The 18,800-nt window shown below is 54.5% G+C and overlaps 1 protein-coding gene across 7 annotated transcripts in view; it reads left to right on the top strand.

Moving 5' to 3' along the window:
* The first annotated feature begins 3,746 nt into the window (after positions 1–3,746).
* Positions 3,747–18,800, top strand: part of NTRK3 (neurotrophic receptor tyrosine kinase 3) — a 358,606-nt gene continuing 343,552 nt past the window's right edge. For 3 of the 7 annotated variants that reach the window (XM_037832995.1, XM_037832994.1, XM_037832990.1), the window contains exons 1-2: positions 3,747–4,226; positions 4,341–4,603. In XM_037832995.1, the coding sequence (XP_037688923.1) occupies positions 4,356–4,603 (248 nt within the window). In that variant the 5' untranslated portion in view covers positions 3,747–4,226; positions 4,341–4,355. The remainder of the gene's footprint in view (positions 4,227–4,340; positions 4,604–18,800) is intronic. The other 4 variants (XM_037832992.1, XM_037832997.1, XM_037832996.1 and 1 more) reach the window with 4 other exon arrangements.

Raw genomic sequence — 18,800 nt, 5'->3', positions numbered from 1 at the left:
CACTTCCTTTCCCAGCTCAGATGTAGGGCAGTGAGTCATATTTCTGCTTAAACTGGAAAGTTGTGCACAGGTCCTGGACTGAGGCTGACTCTAGATGATGGGGCAATCCAAAATGCATGGGGTCTCGCCTGCATCCTTTTTAATAATGTGACCACGGACTCAGAGGTGTGGCTCCATTGGAGAAGGGGATGAGGCTGGACTGGAAAGTCAGACGGGCAAGCTGTGGACCAACAAGTGTCTGGGAGGTACTTGGAAGTACTGGGAAGTGATGCTTCCTGGGGTCAACATTGCATGTTTGTGTATATGTCCTGAGTGTCCATTCCCTTCCTCCATTTTTGGATGGCAGGGAAGTTTGGCTGCTGGGGAGACTTCAAAAACAAGTAGACAAGTAGAAATCTCTGGTGCTCACAGAGCTTGAACATTCCCTTTGGGAAAGAGACGTGTTCAGTTTCTCTGGGTCATAGGAAAGTTGAACCACCACTCTGGCCTGTCGGGTAGGAAACCACATCTGAATCTTGGGAACTTTCCCATCTTCTCCAAAGCCTTGGTACCGCAAGGTGTCTGCTCAGCTTTACTTTCTGTTTAAAAAAACTTTGCCCATCCCTGCCTCTTATTGATCAGCAGGGGGTACACTGGTGGGTTTCGTCATTTCTAGGGCTTCAGCAGGTAGCAAAGCAGATGGGGAGAGGGGAGTTATCCCTGGACTGGCAGGATGCTGAGATGGGCCAGGAATCTCCCCAGGACCCTGTGATGTCTGCAGACTGGGAAGTCTGGATGACATGACAGGTATTCCTCCTTGTCATCTGGGACATTGTTACTGGGTGACTAAGAAGAGAAGATACAGGAAAAATGCTGCCGCCAAATGCTCTGGACCCGTTAACTGAGAGAAGGGTCTCTAAGTTGGAGTCTCTTTTCTGCTTCCTCAAATCCCCAAACCTGGCCTACCTTGGAGGCTAAAAACTATGGCAGAATGAGTATATTTCTGTGGGCAATGTGAGCAGTTTATTCTCTTGAACTTGTAGTGGAAATTCACAGGTCTATTTTTGACCAGGTCCTTGAATCTGAAATATCCAGTCTATCTCACCTTAAATAAATAATATTCTGAGAACCCAATGCACTGACCCCTCTTTTTTCCATAATGGCTCCTCCAGCTCAGGTCCATGTAGAATCAGAGAACATTTCAGCTGGAAGGGACTTTGGGAACCATCTCAGTACGTCTCAAACTATAATGTGCTTCTGAGTCGCCTGGATATTTTGTGAAAATGGATATTCTGGTTTAGTAGGTCTAGTATGAGGCCCCAGAGACTGCATTTCTAAGAAGCTTCCAGGTGATGTGGATTCTGCTGGTCAGAGGGCACCATTTTGGGTAGCAAGGAACTGCTCCAACCTAGTCATTTTTAGAGGTGAAAACTGGGGCCCAGAAGGCTGACGAAATTTGCCTGTTGTCAGAAATAGAACTCAGCTCTCCTCATTCCCAGTCCATCATCTTTAAAAACAGCCTTCCTCCATTTTGGCTGCCATTTCCCGCTCAGGCCCAAAGTTCTAAAAACATAACATCTCATTTTAATTCCATTTACTGGTAGGATGAAAGAACTCTGGTTCTATCGGGGCCCCTTGCCTCACAGCCTGCATTTTTACCATTTCCAAAGGTTTTTTTTATTTGTTCTTATGGACACCTCCCCCTCTCTGCTGGAAATGTTAAAAATCATTTCTTTCTCTCCACCCCCACCCCCTCAAAAAAAAAAAAAGTATCTTTTCGACGCAACAATTTTAGGCTGGAGAGCTGATGCTGATGCTGGGCTAAATCCACGTGGCATTTCCTGCTTACGGATCCTCCCCTGGAGAGGTCCAAGAAAGGTTCCCTGTGTTTCTCTGCCACCACCTGTCACCTCCCCATAGAGGCCAAGGTAGTGCTTTGGACTACATCTCAGTTTTCCCGACTCTTAAACAGATATTCTAAAACCAATCACAGCATGGCACTGGAAGTGCCAGGGAGATTCCCAGTGGACTAAGAATGCCAGCGATTGGCATAGGGCCAGCAGGAACTGGTTTGAGAATCCAAGGAGGTCTCCACTCTCTGTCCCCTCCTGCTGGTGGGAAGGCAAAATGCCAGTCTGGGGACAAGGCCATAATGGCGACAGGGGGTAAAAGTCTCACTGAGGCCAAGGGAAGGCGGAATGTGCCGGGAAGTCGGGAAAACTGCCTTTTATAGGCATGTTCTTTTCGTTCTTTCTTTTTCTTCTTCCAAGTTGACTCCAAGTGACAGTGCCACTCGCAGGCGCCCAGCCTGTCTGTGGTTGCGCCTGGGGCAGCCCGGTGGCACCCGCCTACCCCTTCCCCCATCTCGCCTGCAAGTTGCATGACCTGCATCGGAATTCAGAGGGGGGCAGGGGAGAATCCTTTCAGATACTGGATGCAGTTGAATTCAACGTATTTTGCTCCCTCGCCTGCCCTCATCCAAGCTCGGGGAGGCGAGCCCAGCTTTCTTCTGTGTGTGAATGCCGTAGTGTGTTTGCTTGCTCTAACTCCCCTAACCCTTTCTTTTCCTTCCTGACAGCGAATGCTCGGGTTTTCTCAGCCAACAACTCACACTTGGCATCTTTACGTTTTATTAAAAAAAACACACACACACACACACAAAAAACCAAAACATACCCAAGGCAAAAAGCGGGGACACTGTCTTCTCGACAGAATCTGAGCTCGCGTCTAGGGTTGCACCTGCTTTACGCCCTACCAGGAAGGGGTGCCTGTGTGGGAGGGAAGGAGGGAGGTTCTGCGACCCCGATTCCGGGGAAAGCAGCCCGCCCGCCCCCTCACCCGGCAGCCAGCGCAGCGCATCCGAGAGAGCCGAGCCCCAGAAGCCGGCCTCTGACAGTGCTGGCGTGGCGCTTGCCAAAAAATGCCCCTTGCATCTCAATTTCTCTGGCCGTTTCTCTCGCACGCGTGGCTCGCTCCGGGCCACCTCGGCCCCGCAGCGCAGCTCTTTCGGCGCTCGTTCCTTGCTTTCTCGCTCCCTGCCTGCCCAAGGCCGAACGAAAAAACCCACCGCCAAGGAGGAGCAGGGTCCCCTCCCAGCCGAGCCCGGCTCCCCGGACTCTTGATTACGGAAATGAGTGTCGTTCAGACGAAGGACCGCACGTCCGCGGCCCCTTTCCCTGGCTCCGGGCTCTCTCCGGGGTTCCTGTGCGCTCCCGGCTCCCCCTGTCGCCGTCCGCGAGCCTGCGCCCCCCCACCCGGGCTTGGGAGCACTCCCCGGCCACCTTGGCCGCGTTCATTTCACTTCCTCCCGCGGTCCGGACTGCAGCAAAACCGGGCAGCGCGAGGGCCAAAAAGTGGAAAGGAGAGCGCCCTTCCGCGTCGCGCAGCCAGCTCGTCAACTCCCCTTCCTCAGCCCCGACCCTCGCAATCCCAACTGCAACTTTTTCCCTTCGGTCTCGGTTTCCCCTTGGCTGCGGCGAGCGGGCGCGGGGCCGCAGGGCGTGGAGCAGGCGTGCGGGCGGCTGCGCTGCTGCGGGTGGCGGAGCCGCCGAGAGCCGCGAGCCGGCGAGTGGGTGGGTGGGTGGGTGGGTAGGGAGCGAAGAGGGAGAGGACGGGAAAGGAGAGAGAGGGGTGTGGGGAGGGGATAGAGGGAGAGAGGGAGGGGGAGATTCCGCTCTTCTGCCGCTCCCAGCCTGGGCGGGGGACGGGGGGAGGAGGCTGCGAGGAGGGAGGGGAGGAGGGAGGGGGAAGGAGGGAGCCGTGAAAGACGCTCCGATAACCCGTGCGTTTCGTAAGGTTCCGAGCACTTGTACATTTCTGCAGGCGCGCGGAGAGCCATTAGCGGCGGCTGCTGCAGCTCGGACTGCATCTTCCTCCTCCTCCTTCCCCCGGGCTCCGGGTGTGTGTGTATATGTGTGTGTGTGAGTGTGTGTGAATGTGTGTTTTGCAGGTGTGTCCGTTTTAATTCTGCCCAGTAGGTGGGACTTGGTGACTTTAGCACCATTTTTTTCCTTTTTTCTTTTTGCCTCCCCACCGTCTGTTGCAACCCTGCAAAGTCTCGGGAGTCGGAGAGTGCGGCTCGCTTCCCGAGCCCCCGGACCCGGCGAGCCGGCGAACGCCGAGCCGGCCACCATGCCCGGCAGAACGCGCCACTAGGCGCTCCCCGCGGCTCCCACCCGGCGGCTGCGGCGGCCGCGATGGTTTCAGACGCTGAAGGATTTTGCATCTGATCGCTCGGCGTTTCAAAGGCAGAGGCCCCCCTCCCCCTTCCCCCCTCCCTTGCTGTCTTTGTTTCCTTCCCCCCCTGCTCTCCCCACTCCCCCCACCCCACCCCCCTCTCCTCTCCTCCTCCTCTTTTTTAGAAGCAGCGATCGGAGATGGATGTCTCTCTTTGCCCAGCCAAGTGTAGTTTCTGGAGGATTTTCTTGCTGGGAAGCGTCTGGCTGGACTATGTGGGCTCTGTGCTGGCTTGCCCTGCAAATTGTGTCTGCAGCAAGACGGAGATCAATTGCCGGCGGCCGGACGATGGGAACCTCTTCCCGCTCCTGGAAGGGCAGGATTCAGGGAACAGCAATGGGAACGCCAACATCAACATCACGGACATCTCAAGGAACATCACTTCCATGTAAGTCAGGCGGCCGCTCCCCAGCCCGCTTCCCCGCTGGCTCAGCGTCGCCCTGTCCACCGCTCGCGGCGCGGAGCGGGCCCTCCGCCCGCCCCAGCTCGCCGCTGCCCGCCGTCCGCCGGGCGCGCGTCAGGCTCGCTCTGGCTCGGGAGATGCTCACGGGCTGCGTATTCCAGGTGTCTCCGGCCCTGGCGAGGCGCGATCCGGTGATGCATGTGTGACTCTCTCCGGAGAGGACCCCAGCCCGCCGAGGGCGCGCGGGGCCCAGCTCCCGCCCCCGCCCCCACCCGCTGCTGGCTGATGTTTAGGATGCGAATCGGGTTCTTTGCCCCCCACTAAATAGCAACAGTTTGGCCACGCTCAAGTGGAATAAAGTAGACGAGGTTCGATTCCCTGGCAGCGGCGGCGACAGCGGCGGCGGCGGCAGTGCTTAGCCCAGAGGGAAGGTGACAGATAGGGACTGCTCACGACCCAGCCGAGATGTTTAACAATTTCCTTTTGGAAACAGCAAAACGTGCTGACAGGTAAACAAGTTGGAGCTGGCTGCTCGTGGGGAGACTTTGGACGTGTCGAGGCCGTCATGGACGCCTACCTCTTCCCCTTCCCTCCAGCCCGCCCTCTCCAACCCCATTTTGGGCATTTCCGAGACACCCCCTTTTCCCACCCTCATCTGCATCTGGGCGCCTACAGATCCCTTCCCTGTTTGGGTTTTGCTAACTGCTTCGGATAATTCCGAGCCAGGAGGGTGCAGGCAGAGGACAGGGTGTGTGTTTTAGGGAAAGGGGATATGTGATCGTGCAGATCCGTTTATTTGGAAAAGCCAACTCTGACTGACATTTGTCTAGTTCTGCCTGTGGTGGCCTGCTCTTTTCTCTTGTTATTTTTCTTTAGTGGGGATGGGGCGGGAGGAGCAGAAGCATGGAAGCGGGGAAAGCAAGAGCTCAGGGACCTGCGAGGCTGCCCATCTTGTCTTCCACCCACCTCAGCTTTGGGGAGCCCACCAGGCCAGGCGACCCCCTCCCATCCTGCCACGCCAGAAGGAGGCATGGATGGCACTGGGATTGTTCGGGAAATAGCTCATGCCTACTGTCCTCCAAGGTACCCCACCCCTTGGGGACCTGCGGGAGTGGGTGGGATGCTGAGAAGGGTTTGCACGAAGTCCTGGCTGGGATCAGAGGAAGACATTTGGGGTGACCCTTTACCCCTTGGGCGGAATAGAGATGGGCCAGATCTGCCCTTGGCGCTGCTCTCCCAGGCATCAGCAGCTCCCCTTTGCCTTGGCCCCAGTGTGATGGGGCTGCAAAGCCCAGAGGAATTGCAGTCCTACCTTCCCCTTCCAAAAATCTGCTGGCCCTCTTGGCTCGATGGAGACCCCGTTGGAGCTCTGGCAGCTAACAGTTTGAGGGAAATGCACAACCCAGGAAATGCCCCTGACTCCAGCCCAGGAGGCAGGCTCGACCCATATCCCTGCTCTGCCCATTCTGCCACTTGCCCCCTCGACACCCTTCAACCCAGCCAGAGATGACACGATAAATGGCCATGGGGGGCGGTGGACAGGGAGGAGGTCAGAAGAAACAGGCTGGAGCCAATCCTGCCTCTCACTCCCTGCAGGCCATGGCATTCCGGCGTGAAAGCATGCAGGGAGGAGGGTCCAGAGTGGGATTGTCAGGGAAACTCAGACTTGGAAGTACACTGGAGAGGCTGGGGGTGGGGGTGGGGGGCTTAGTGGCAGGTTCAAGGGCTCAGGGGCACACCTAGGAATTTCCAGGGGACTGGATGGGCCAAGGATTGGAGGGACAGTGCCCTGGGTGCCCACTGTGTGTCTCTGGGAGCGGCGTGCCCCAGCCAGCCTGCTGTCTGATGGAAGGCTGTTGTATCTGTAGGAAGCTGTGGGGAGGCAGGCATGGTTACAATCACGTAGGCTCTTCAGAGCCACACGGAGGTGTCGTGTCGCTCCTCTGTAAATGATGCTTGCAGAAGCAGTTTGATAGGGAAGAGTTGGGTTGGTCTCTCCAGGCTGAAGTTCCAAGATGCGGCTGCTGGAAAGGTTGGTGATGGAGGGGTTTGGAGCAGCCTCTTAACCCCTTGGTCATTGGAGGGCCCCAGGGGGGCAGCTGGGGCAACAGTGAGCAGGAAATAGATTGGGATCCCCTCTGTGAGTGTCCCCCGTCCTTGCTCTGACTCTGTGGCTGGAAGTCATGACCCCTTTCCCTAAACCCACCTCAACACCTAAGAGCAAAGGAGCTGGTTTCCCACAGGAACGCAAGGAGAGGCAGATGGGGGAGGGTCGGAGGTCATGGGTCAGATGACCCCTCCTGCCCCATCTTCTCCCCAGTGCCCTGTTATATCTGTGGCTGGTATTGACTAAACCGGGGAAGGGCCCAGCCGTCCGTCCCTGAGTCCAGAGAGCCAGGGGGACTGTACTTGCCCTGGGTGGCAGATGTTGCCCTCCTTATTTTATGCCTGAGGAAATGGAGGCTCAGGGTGGTAAAGGAACTTTCCCAGGTGCGCCCAGCCCAGGGGAGTAGCCTGGTTTAGAACCTTGGACTACCCAGTGCTGAAGCCCAGGCCCACCACTCTGGGGGGCTGCCCGTGGAGGGCAGGCATGAAGCAGGGGCTTGCAGGCAGAGAGGAGCTGTCCCAGCAGGGGAGGGGCCTTCCTTCAGTGTGGCCTAGGAGGAGGTCAGTGCTTTGCTGGAGAGATGGGCATTCTTCAGGTTTCTGCTGTTGCCAGAGATGTGGGCTCCTGCGGTCCCCAGTCCCCCACCAGCCTGAAGCGCTTGGTGCTGGTGCTGCCTTGGGCAGACTCTAGGAGTGTGAGGAAGAGGCTGGGGGCAGAAGCTGGATTTCCCTCAGGCCCAGAGAAGGGAACCTGGGGATGGGTCTGGAGCCACTGGGTCCCCACAGACTCCCCCCTCCTCTTCTCAGGCTTGCTGATCTATTTTGGCCTGTGGTATCCTGAAGACTCCCTTCAAGTGCTGGACACATGGCACCTGAGCTTTAAGAGGGGTCAGAGAGAAAGCAAAGCCTGTGGTTCTGCTTCCTGGGGCTGACGTGGGGTGGCTCTGGTGACTTCTCCAGGGCTTGGCTGAGATCTGCCTCTGGTGAGGAGCAGCCTCTCCACTTGGCTGCCCGGTTAGTATCAGGGGGAAATCAGCTGCATGGCCTCAGGGCGGAAGTGTGGCTCTCACCTCCACCCCTCTGAGAGCCAAGCTGCTCCAAAGGTGCCTCCCTTTTGGCCTCTTTCTGGTCAGGAGGCCCAGCCTCTTGCCAGCAAAACGCTTCATCCATGGTGTCCTCACTGTGACATCACAAAGGCAGGAGGGCGGTGGCTGGGAGGGAGCTGTCTGGGTTGACTCTGGCTGTTAGAAAGATCACTGGGGAGAGGATGGCATTGTGTGCTACCTGGGCCAGCGTTCTTGGGGATGGCTTCCTGGGCTTGCCAAGACCCTGGGCTCTTGAGTGGCACTAGGAGCCTCCAGCTGGGTCTCACCCCAGCCACCCTAGGGTCTCTGGGGTTTGGCGGCCATCTGGACCCTTTATTTCCCCTCCTCTTAGGCCCTCCCCTGGCTGGGTCATGGATCATTTGGGGCGTTGGTTGCTGTATTGGCTCCTTGATTCTCAGCCTAAGGATCAAGGGGAGACCCAATCATGATGATTACCAGTGAGAGCTAGGACCTGGGCAGGTGTGTGAGTCACGTGTCACGTGTCATGGAGACCCAGCATTGGGACTAGGCGTCAGAAGGGTAGGCAGAGAATTGGGAGGCCTTTAAGGGAGGGCAGCACAGTCCTGGGGGATGAGGTCCTTCCAGGATGAAAGCTGGGACCCTGGACTCCAGAGGCCCTGAGTTCACATGGAGGCTGGGGCTGCTGGTGGGCCCTGGGTCAGTCCTTGGCTGTGTACCCCGGGGCTAGGACGTCAGCTCTGGAGCTCCAGGGTACCTGAGAACATGGCCGCTTTGGACAAAACCAGCCCAGCCTGGCTGGAGCTCGGAAAATGCTTGTCAACTGGCCTGGGGGTGGGGTGGGGTGGGTCCCAGGAGATGCTGCCTGTCCCCCTGCCCAGCTGAAGTGAGTGCTCTGCGAAGGGAGGTGCTCTCCACCCTGGCTCTGCCTGTCTGTCTGTTGGCTCCTTCTGGCTCTGGGGAGGGAGCAGGCCCCCAGCCCTGCTGGCTTTTGGGTGGGAGTGTGGGTAGCTTGCAGCCCTCTCTTGGGGAAGGCCTTGCCAATATCATAACATCTCTGCTGCTGCCCCCGCCCCGTCTCAAGCCCTCCACTGCGCGGCTTGTGATGGGCTGCTGGGCCCCAGCTCCAGCCTCCCCTGGTGGCCTCCAGTCGGCCAGTGGTGGGGTAGGACTAGGGAAAGAGTCAGGACACGTGGGTTCACCCCTGGCCCTGCGCCTGACCCTCTGTGAGCCTTATTAGCAGCGTATAGTCTTTCTGAGTCTAATTCCACTGTGAATTGAGGCCACGGAGCACAATGTCCCTCCTGGCTCGGACACATGCCATTCCAGGGCCCAAGGAACACCCCTGGAGGCCTGGCAAGGCCACTGGATGGAGCTTCTAAGGGCACCTCCTTTGGGATTTGGGGCCCACCCAGGTGACAGCCCCAGGGGTAGGCAGGTTAGGAAGAGAGCAGAGGGCACTGCCTGACAGGCTTTGGCCATTCTCCCCTTCCTTCCTCTCCCACTCTAGAAACCTCTAGGCCTCCAGAAAGTGCAACTAACGCCCAGAGCAAATGCCACACTTAACAAGAAAGTGCTGGGGCTGCCAGCGTTCCCTAGAGGCCTGACCCCGGCTGGCTGGCTCCCCACGCCCCACTCTGAGCTCAGGGCAGGGAGGGGATGTCCTTCCCTCATCCCTGGGGCAGGGGCCGCTGCTAGATGCAAGGAGAAAATGGTAGGGCTTCTATTTCAAATTATTTTTTACCTCAATAAAAGGAATTTTTAATATATGGATTGAAGATATGTAAGCATGCAATATAAATAATGTGAATATTGGGGGTTACCAGATAAAATGTATTAGTTGATGAAGCCTACATGATCAGAAGAGCTTGGTGCCTACTCTTCTGGTGACAGAAGGGTCTGAGCTTGAGATTGGTGGCAGGAGAGGCCACCCTGAAGCCCCCGACTCCCCCTCTTGGCTCTGTTCTAAGGAGGGGTTGCTAAGCTAGGGGGCTGGGGGAATGTGAGAAGGCATTGGGCTGGGGGCAATAGGGGCCGTCGGTTCCCTGTCAGATTCCTAAGGCCCCACTCACCCCCTCCTGTGGGCTGGTCTCAAAAGACAGTGTCCTAGTGCCCACCGGAGCCTGCCTTCTGTCCCCAGGCAGCAGATTTTTCAGCTCCATTAATAAGGTCCTCATCATTCATTTATATCCTGCTTTCCATTTAACAGCTGTTGAGATTACTTTTGGAACAGCTGCCTGAGGTACCTAAGCAGGGATTATTAGTCCCATTTTACAGATGAACAAAGCACAACAGCACAACCTGAGCCCCACGTGGTTAAGTTGCCTTGGCTCATGAAAGGAAAGGTCTAGAAGGAGGACCCGAGTCTCTTTGGCCCCTCCTCTGGGGTGCCTCTCGCTGCCCCACCTCTCTGGTCTGGGGCTCCCTCCTCTACTGGCCCTTGGCCCTTCAGCTGGGCACATCGTGGTGTGGTGGGAAGGGAGACCCAGAGGTGATTTCACCTGGAGAGTTCTTATCTCCCAAGATGGGAATGGCATGTCTCTGGAGGCCTTGATTGGAGGGTGGCTGAGTGTCCTGGCAAGCAGGTCTAAGAGGGGCCGAGTGGAGGCCTGTTGGTGACCGACCGAGTGACCTTCTCAAGTCATCTGTCTCCTGGAGCTTCATCTGACTCTACTTTGGGAAACACAAATAGTCCTTGTGCTCTGGATACATTGGCAGCTCCTCTTAGATGGGTTGGATCATAAAGGGCGAGGACTTCAGGAAACCAAGGCAAAAGCTGGAGGTGCCCAGTGGGGCCCTCAGAACCCTCCCAGATGATCTCCAAATGGCCACCTAGGCCCAAGGGTGAGACTCCACAGCACCCAGAGCTAGAGGGGCCACTGCAGTAGCTCCTCCCGCATGTTACTGGGGAGGAACTTCCTGAGGCCAGGGGGTGGCTGGAAGATGTCTCTTCTCGGCCGAGCTTCCTCTGCTGTTGGTGCAGGTGCCACCTTCTCCTAGTCCTCCCTGGCTACTGATTCAGGCACTTTGTCAAAGCCAGTGCCTCCCCCATGACTGTGTCTCCCCTCTGGGGTGATGTTTCCAAATCCAGGATCCCCAGAGGCAGCCACTAAGCGAGGCTGGTGGCCCCAGGGCTCCTCACAGCCTGTAGCCCATGCCAATTAGAAGGAAACTGAACCAGGGCTTCTGTTGAGTTCGATTCCTTCTCTGGCCAGACATCCCAAGTGTGGGGAGGACCCTGGCAGCTGCCCTCTTCCTGTGCCCTGGTGTTTCCAGCGGCAACTCTGGGCCTGGCCCCTCCCTAGCTTTAGATAAACTGCTTCCCTCCTCTGGGTCTCAATTTCCTTATCTGTAAAATGAGGAGAATAATTACCTTATAGCAGCGCTCTGTTGAAATTCAGTGCCTTGTATCATACCTGGCAAATCGTAAGCTGTCAGTGCATGATAACTAATAATAGCCAGCGTTTTCTGAGCCCTTACATTCCAGACACTGTTCTGAGCTCTTTATATGCCATCCCTCATTGTGGCCTCCCAACAACCCAGAGGGATAAGTACTGTTATTAGCCTCATCTTGGTGGGGATACTGAGTCCGAAGAAGGAACTTGAGTTGCTTCATTTCACGCAGCCAGTCAATGGTAGAGCAATTTTGTGTCTAACTGCTAAGCCATATTGCCTGTACCCTTTTGCTATACTCTTTTGCATGCTAATATTTTATACACATATACATATACACATGCATGCATGAATATGTGACTATTATGATAAATGACGACTGTTACTACTACTAAATAGCAGAATAAAAGGGTTGATGTGCAGAACTAGAGGGTCCTTTATTTTGTACCATTCCAGTTCCCTGGTGGGAATTGCTGTGGCTGGGGTTGGACGGGAAGGCAAATGGGATAATTCTGGGTATAGTGGGGGCCACCGCAGAGTCACAAGCCTTTACCGGTGGGGGAGGCTTTGGGTGTCTCTCCTGACCTCTTCCCCATAGACAGGTCCCCTGAGGCTGTGTCCCAGCCAAGCCGTCTCCCCAGGCTTCCTTGACCACCCCATGATGTCCTGGCCTCTGAGGCCAGGTCAACCCCACCATTGAGCAGGTGCCAGCTGAGGCTGGCGGGGATTCAGGAAGCTGGTGGCTGGGTCCCAGCCAGTTCCACTGTGGGCTGAGACGAGGCCAGCGGGACCATGCCCCTGGCTGCTATGGCCAGAAAGGGCCTGAGGGCCTGGGTGGAGGTGGGGTGGTGTGAGGAGAGGGATGGGTGGCTTCTACCAGATAGAGCTTTGGGTACCAGGGCTGCTTCTGGATGCAGAACAAAAGGGTAGCTTGCTGAAGTGCTGGGCAGCTAGAGTTGGAAGCTGATATTTAGAGCATCTTTCCTGAAGGGTGAATTCCAAGTCTGCCTGGGTGCTTTGCCCCTTTCTCAAGTGAGTGGCCTTAATTCCCCATTCTCCCTCATGTCCGTATCTCTCTGCCCTCGTTTGTCAAGGAAGAGCCATCTGTCTCCTGCAGGGATGCAGCTGCGGGAGTGAACTGTGGGCATGGAGATGGCCATGGCTTAGTCCCCATGGAGAGAGCTGGAGTGTCCTGCAACACACCTAAGACTGGGGACAAGCATTAGCGTGAATACCCCCAGTTTGCTGCTGCTTGGCTGAATGAGTTTGCCAAGTCATGGAACCTCTTTGGGCCTCAGTTTCCATTTCTGGGAGTTACCATCTTCAGGCTGGCTCCCTCATAGGGTCACTTATGATCAATGATGACATGTTTGATGGGGCTTTGTAAACAATCAGGTACCATGTTGGCTATTTCCATTTCCAGTCATCTGGGAGGGATTTTGCATTAGGAAGATCAAGACTGCAAACCATAAATCATTAGACCTGGAAAGGGTCTTAGTAGCCACCCAGTTTTATAGATGAGGAATTTGTGGCTTATGAGAGGTAACTTTATGTATCCCAATCGCCCAGGGAGTTGCTGGCATGAGCCAGACCAGAACAGCGGGCCCTGCCTCTCTGGCTGGTGTGCTTCTCCAGCCCCCTGCCCTGTGCTGCTGTCTGCTCTGAGGCCGAGGGATGTGGGCTCTGGCAGAGGCAGGGAAAGGAGCATGGTTCCTTGGAGCCCTCAGCTTCCTGCTGAGAGAGGGGAAGGATGAAGGCAGCAATCGTAGCTTCTCAGTCCTAAGCCTGGCTGCCTCCCACGGTAAACTGGGTGCATCTGGGGGCGTCCCTGCACATGCACAAGTGCATCTCCTGTGTTCTGTGCTCAGCAAGTCTGAGGTCTGGGTAAACAAACCCTAAAGCCTTTGGCTTCCTGCCTGCCGAGATCGTGTGCGCCTGGACCCGCAGTGGCCACCAGAGGGCAGTGCTGCGCACAAGACGATTGCGGCAGGGTGGGAGCTGGGGTTGTGGAGCTAGCCTGGTGGGATATGCTTGGCAACTCATCTTTGAGAGTCTTTCCTGAGCTAGGGGGACCAGGGATGTCGGCTCTCCTCTAGGTGGAGCCTCTCTCAGCAGAGCTGGCCCTGCCCCCATCGTGTCCCTGCAGCTCTGTGAGGTAAGTCTCGCAGACCTGGTCTTTCTGACCCAGGAGCTCATGGCTTCCTCCTGGAGATGTCCAGGAGAGTGCTCTGGGTGGATGGAAGTCTGCTGGGAATGCAGAAGGATCTGTGCATTTGCAGGGGCAGTGATGGAGACGAATGAATGGGGCAAAGCTCCTGCTCAGGAGTTCACGGTCTTGATGAGGACGCAGACAAGTTGACAGATGGTTTTGTCATGGGAGAAGTGAGCTCTATGTACCCCCTCAGGCTGTCTGATACCCCTGTTCAAGTGTGGGCGTGTCTTTCATCTCTCTCTGTCTCCTCACCTCCCAAGTTTAGGAATTACTAGGTACAAAGCAGTTGCTCAGTAAATATCAGGTGCTGCCATTTACCAGAGCTGAGATCTTGGAGGCAGACTCTTAAATGCTCTAGCCCCTGTCTCTGCTTTCAGGGATTTTGGTATAAAGCAATGGATGTGACGCTGTCTCGCCAGTCACGGTAATGGGCCCTGCCCTGGGCCAGCTGGTTTTGACTGCTGCTTCCCGTGAGTACTTGGGCCCCTCACCGTCTGCCCCAGTCAGGCTTGTATTTGAGCAGGTGCCTCGTTGTTCCATAACTAGTTGGCCCAGGAATGAGCCCCACTGACTCGGTCAGCAGCCTCGGGGCCTGGGTCTGCTGGGTGGGTGCTGGGTTTACCCAGGTAGGCCTTGCAAATCTGTCCTGAGGGCTGAGGGCAGGGCCCTTTCTGTTTGGGTCAGTCCTCTTCCACCTTCTTATCTATGATTCTTTTTTCAAGGCTGATTAGGTTGAGAGCAGAATGAAGCTTAGGTTTGTGGCCCTCCTACTGGAACAGAGGTCATTTGCATATACAATCATACTTACTTGTGGCAACTACTAAGTGCAGCTTCAGGTCACAACTCTGCCTCTTACCAGCTGTATGACCCTGGGCTGACTGCTTAATGTTCTGGATCCTCAGTTGCCTCATCTAGAAAGTGGAGATTATAAAAAACCTCAGGAAACGGAGATTATCAAATCCCTCAGGATTATTGTAAGAATTTCAGTGAGAACGTGCATGCATGCACGCGCAAAACTTTTAGTGCTCGTTCCCTCCTCCTTCCCTTTACCACACTCCAGAACCTCGTCCATGCTTGCCTGAATAATTCTTATGGCCCTCCTCTGTTCTTCCTCTTCCAGCCTCTCCTCCTTCCAGCTCACCCTACACACCTTGACAGATTAACCTTCTAACATAGCAAGCTCAGCTGGAACAATTCCTGTTCTCTTTGAGAGGCAGCTCAGTGTATTGAGAAGAGTAGCAGCTTCTTTGGTCAGATGACCTTTGGTTTAAATCCTGTCTCTGTCTCTGTGTGAGCTTAGGCAAGTTATTTAACATTTCTGAGCTGCAGCTTCCTCATCTGAAAAATTGGGCTAAGTATAACCATCTTTATAGGGTGGTCATGATTATTAAATGAGATGGTGGTATATGATGGGTGTGTAGAGGCCAAACTGGCAAGGGGCTTGTGGGAGTTTCTAAGAGGTGATGGGCAGAGACATTTCTGAGTCTTTGAAGAGTGGGCTTGGAATTATATGATGGGAACTGGTACTTGGGCCAAGGCTGAGGGAGGCACCAGGAGGACCAAGATGATCTATATTAGGAAAAGGTGATGAAGTGGTTGAGCACGTGTCTGCCACAGGGACAAGGAGATTATCATGGTTCCCACAGAGGAGAGACCCCATTGGGATACTAAGTGGCAGATTGTCCCAGGCAAAGCCTTCCTTCTTCCCCACCCTCACCTCACTCCCACCCCAAGAGTTTAGATGCCAGGAATCTTCATCCAGGACAGCTCAGTAGCATCTAGCTCCTTGCACATGCCGCCCCATGTGGTTTTACTGTTATTCGTGCTCCATGCATCTTCCCAGCCACTAGCTGATTTCTTTCTGGCTGTTGTAATAGACCAAGTCTGGCAGCCACAGATGGGACTCCAGGACCAACCCTTGTAGGAATAATTTAAAAATCCAGTGGAATGGAGGTGACTGGTAGACCTCTAAATCCCTCCAAACCATCCTTGAGAGCTCCTGATGCAGTCATCCCAGTTCCATGTTCAGCCACAAGAGGGCACTAGACCATGGTTTCTGCAGGGAGGGAGGTCCTATTCAGCCCTGCCTGATGGGGTTGTTCTTTGATGAAAGTCTGACCTGCAAGTGGTTTCTTCCTGGTTGCCAGCATCTGAGGGTCATCACAAAACAATTCGATTTAACCAGAGCCCATAACACTGAATCTGATATCTCAAGGGAGGCTGAATTGTTAGTGGAAGGAAAGTTTATGGGATTTGGCATGAAACTGGAGTTACAATACTTGCTGTCCTACTTGCTTATTTTTTAAAAAACTATGAGTAGGTTATTTAATTTCTCTGGATCTCATTTTCTTCACCTGCTAAGTAAGGTGTTATTAGGAGGTGTTGCTGTGAGATGTTGCTGTGAGGATTAAATTATATGATGTACAGAGAGTGTCTGGAACATGGTGGATACTCAGTGATTGGCTATCTGTTACTTTCTGGAAGGAGGATGAAGTCAGGAAATGTATTTGTGATCCTGTCTGCCTGGTGGGGTCATTTTACTTCCCCTGCTCTATGGTTCCAATTCAGTGGGGGGCAGCAGTGACACCCAGTGGCTGGTATGGTGCATAGCAAGTGTGTTCTGCTGGTAATCTTGTAGGGTGATGGTAAGGATTGTTGGCGAGTTGTTTGGTGTTGTTGGGGCCAATTGAGACCGAACCTGGGTCAAGGGATATTGGCTCCAGAAGATCCATCAATAGAATTTCTCCTCTTCAGATGTTAGTGGCTAGAGATGTTTTCCTGAGGGAGTCAATTTTATGATGGCTGTAGGGGATGGTTTTTTTTTTTTTTCCCTGCCTGGGCCAATGTTATGCAGTCACAGCTGGAGAAAACATATGTGTGACTGATTAACTTTATTGTAGCCGACCAATCCTCTGGCAACTAGCCAGAGACTTTCTGGTGTTTTCCTTGGGTACTGCTCTTTTTGAGATGTTTAAAAATACCATCAACCTGGTTGGCCTCAGCCAAGAGACTGAAGTTCTCTGGGTTTCAGTATGTTTTTCTGGAAGATGTGGGGTTGGGCTGATTGATTGGGAAGGCTCTTCCAGCTTGAATTTGAACTTCAGACATTGTTTCATACCTTTTGCTCAGTGTGTGTGTGAGTGTGAGTGTGTCCGTGTGTTTGCACACACTGGGAAGGGAGGGTAGTGACAATTGCTAAGCTTCAGGCTTTACTGGTACAGAAACTCCAGCCCAGAGAAGGGAGAGGACTTCGATTAGCGGAGCTGTGGCTCCGTGGCTGGAACTGGGGTGTCTCTGGCTCCTCGTCTTGTGCAGCCTCTTCATTTATTCACCTGAGATCCAGGAGGGAGCACTGGCAGACCTGCCAGGCTCAGGAAGTTATTTAATATCAGCTTTGCTCCAGATTGTGTTTCTGACTCCCTGCCACCTCTTAAGTGGCAGTCATTTTAACAAATGTGGTGATATGACACCAAGTGGGAAATAACACGAGAAATGGGGAGAGGGCAGGGGGGATGGAGGAGGGGTACAGCTTTATTCCCTTGGCAAAAACCCTGCCCTTGAGGGACTTGGAGGTGAGAGAATAATGGGAGAGAAGTTAGGGCCTCCTGAAGCCCCTGGCAAGGAGGGGGAAGAGGTAGAGCTCTGGGAAAGAAGTGTCTGATTTGTAGGGCATGGGGCCTATGGCTTTCCTTACTCAAAGTAGGGCCCTGTGTGTCATGGGGGCTCCTGGCTTCTGTGTCTGGGGCAGGTGGTGGAGGGGAGGGCCCCATATTCCATTTTACAAAGGACTGTCTTCCAAGTACGTAACAGGAGCTAATGGGAGCTACTGGCGGTGTGTGCTCCCTGCTGTGAAGGCTGAGCTGCATCTGCACCTGGATTGCAGGGTTCCCAGGTGTTGGGCTGCCTGCCAAGGCCCATCCGAGCACCTGGACTAGCAAAGGAAGAGGAGTTGATGCATTAGCAGGGCCCAGAGAGGACAGGAGAGGAGAGATGGCCACCACCTTCTGTCATCCTGGTCCCTGGCCCCAGCCCCTAGGCCCTGGGGCACAATGATGAGTAAACAAGAGGCCATGACCCTTCCCTCTTGGTATTTAGAATTGAGTGGGGGAGGCAGACATTAGACAGATGGTCCTGCTGAAAGGACTGTCTTAAGGGAAGCAGAATTGTAGAAAATGTATTTAATATAAAAGTTTAAAGGAAAATGTACATATTTGAAAATGTGGCTTCCCTAAGACGGAGCAGGCCGCACTTTTTCTAAATTGCGATTTAAAGCTTCTAGCTTGACCTGCTCTCAGGTCTGTTGAAGGTGGGTGACAGTGGAGTAGCTTGTCAAGATCTTGCCCCTCTGGCCATGAACTTGATCCGTTGTCCTTGGCTGTTGCCCACTAGAGGGCCCGTGGTGCTTTCGGGGGAAGCACCTAGAAGGCAAGAGGGCTGAGTCCCATTTCTTTTGTCACTTTCTGGCTGTGTGAGACAAAGAGTTGGGAGCAAGTAGTTCATTTGCAAGGTGATCCCAGGAAGGGAAGGAAATCAGCCAAGGAAGGGTGTGCTCATGAGGTCGTTACCGTATGGAGGGGTATGGCAAGCTCTCTGAGGCCCCTCGTCATTCATTTCTTTATTCATGCATTTCTTCACCATGTGCTGGTTTGAGAGCCTGGGTGGGCCAGCCACTTTTGTGAAAGCAGGAGGGCCGGGCGTGAACCGGCCAAGAGGGGGTCCCTGCCCTTGTGGGACTCGGGTTTTAAGGTATGCAAGGCCAAGCAGCTCTTGGTCTCTATCTCTTGTCGCTTGGACTGTGCTCATCAGAATTGGCCTCTGGACTGTGGGGGAGGTGGGCCAGGTGTGCTGAGGGGGCTTGGCAGAGTCCCTCAGGCCCCAGAGCCAGGGTCCTGGAAGGACCCCCAGAGGAGTTTCCATCAGAGGGATCTTTGGGGGCAGCCTGTCTCCCCCAAGTGCAGAGTGGAGGTGAGCCTGGGGCAGATAAGTGCCCTGGATGGGAGGGAGAGACTTGGCTCCACATGGTGTTGGAAGGTTGGGCCCCGGGGACTGCCCCCTGTCCCTTGTGCCTGGCTGGGAACCTGACCAGTCCCACATCTGAGAGTAGGTGTTTGTGTGTGTTTTCTGGAGAGCAGAGCCCAGTGATTCCCAAGCTTGAGCATGCAGCCCCGTCACCTGGAGGGTTTGTTGAAGCCTAGACTGCCGGCTCCACCCCCAGGGTTTCCGATTCTGTGAATTTGCATTTCTAATGAGTTCCCAGGCACTGCTGGTGCCACTGGTCCCGGGGCCTGCACCTTGAAAATGACTTTACATCACTGGCTTTCCAGCTGTACTCCTTGGAATGGGATCCAAGGTGGGGTGGTGTTCTGCATATGATTTTGATGAATAAGGTTTCCCAGGCTGCAAAGTG

The sequence above is a fragment of the Choloepus didactylus genome, chromosome 4 (assembly GCF_015220235.1).
Source record: "Choloepus didactylus isolate mChoDid1 chromosome 4, mChoDid1.pri, whole genome shotgun sequence".
In the NCBI taxonomy this organism is placed as follows: domain Eukaryota; kingdom Metazoa; phylum Chordata; class Mammalia; order Pilosa; family Megalonychidae; genus Choloepus; species Choloepus didactylus.
Note: the sequence above shows the minus strand (reverse complement) of the source record. Positions and strands in the feature narration are given on the sequence as shown.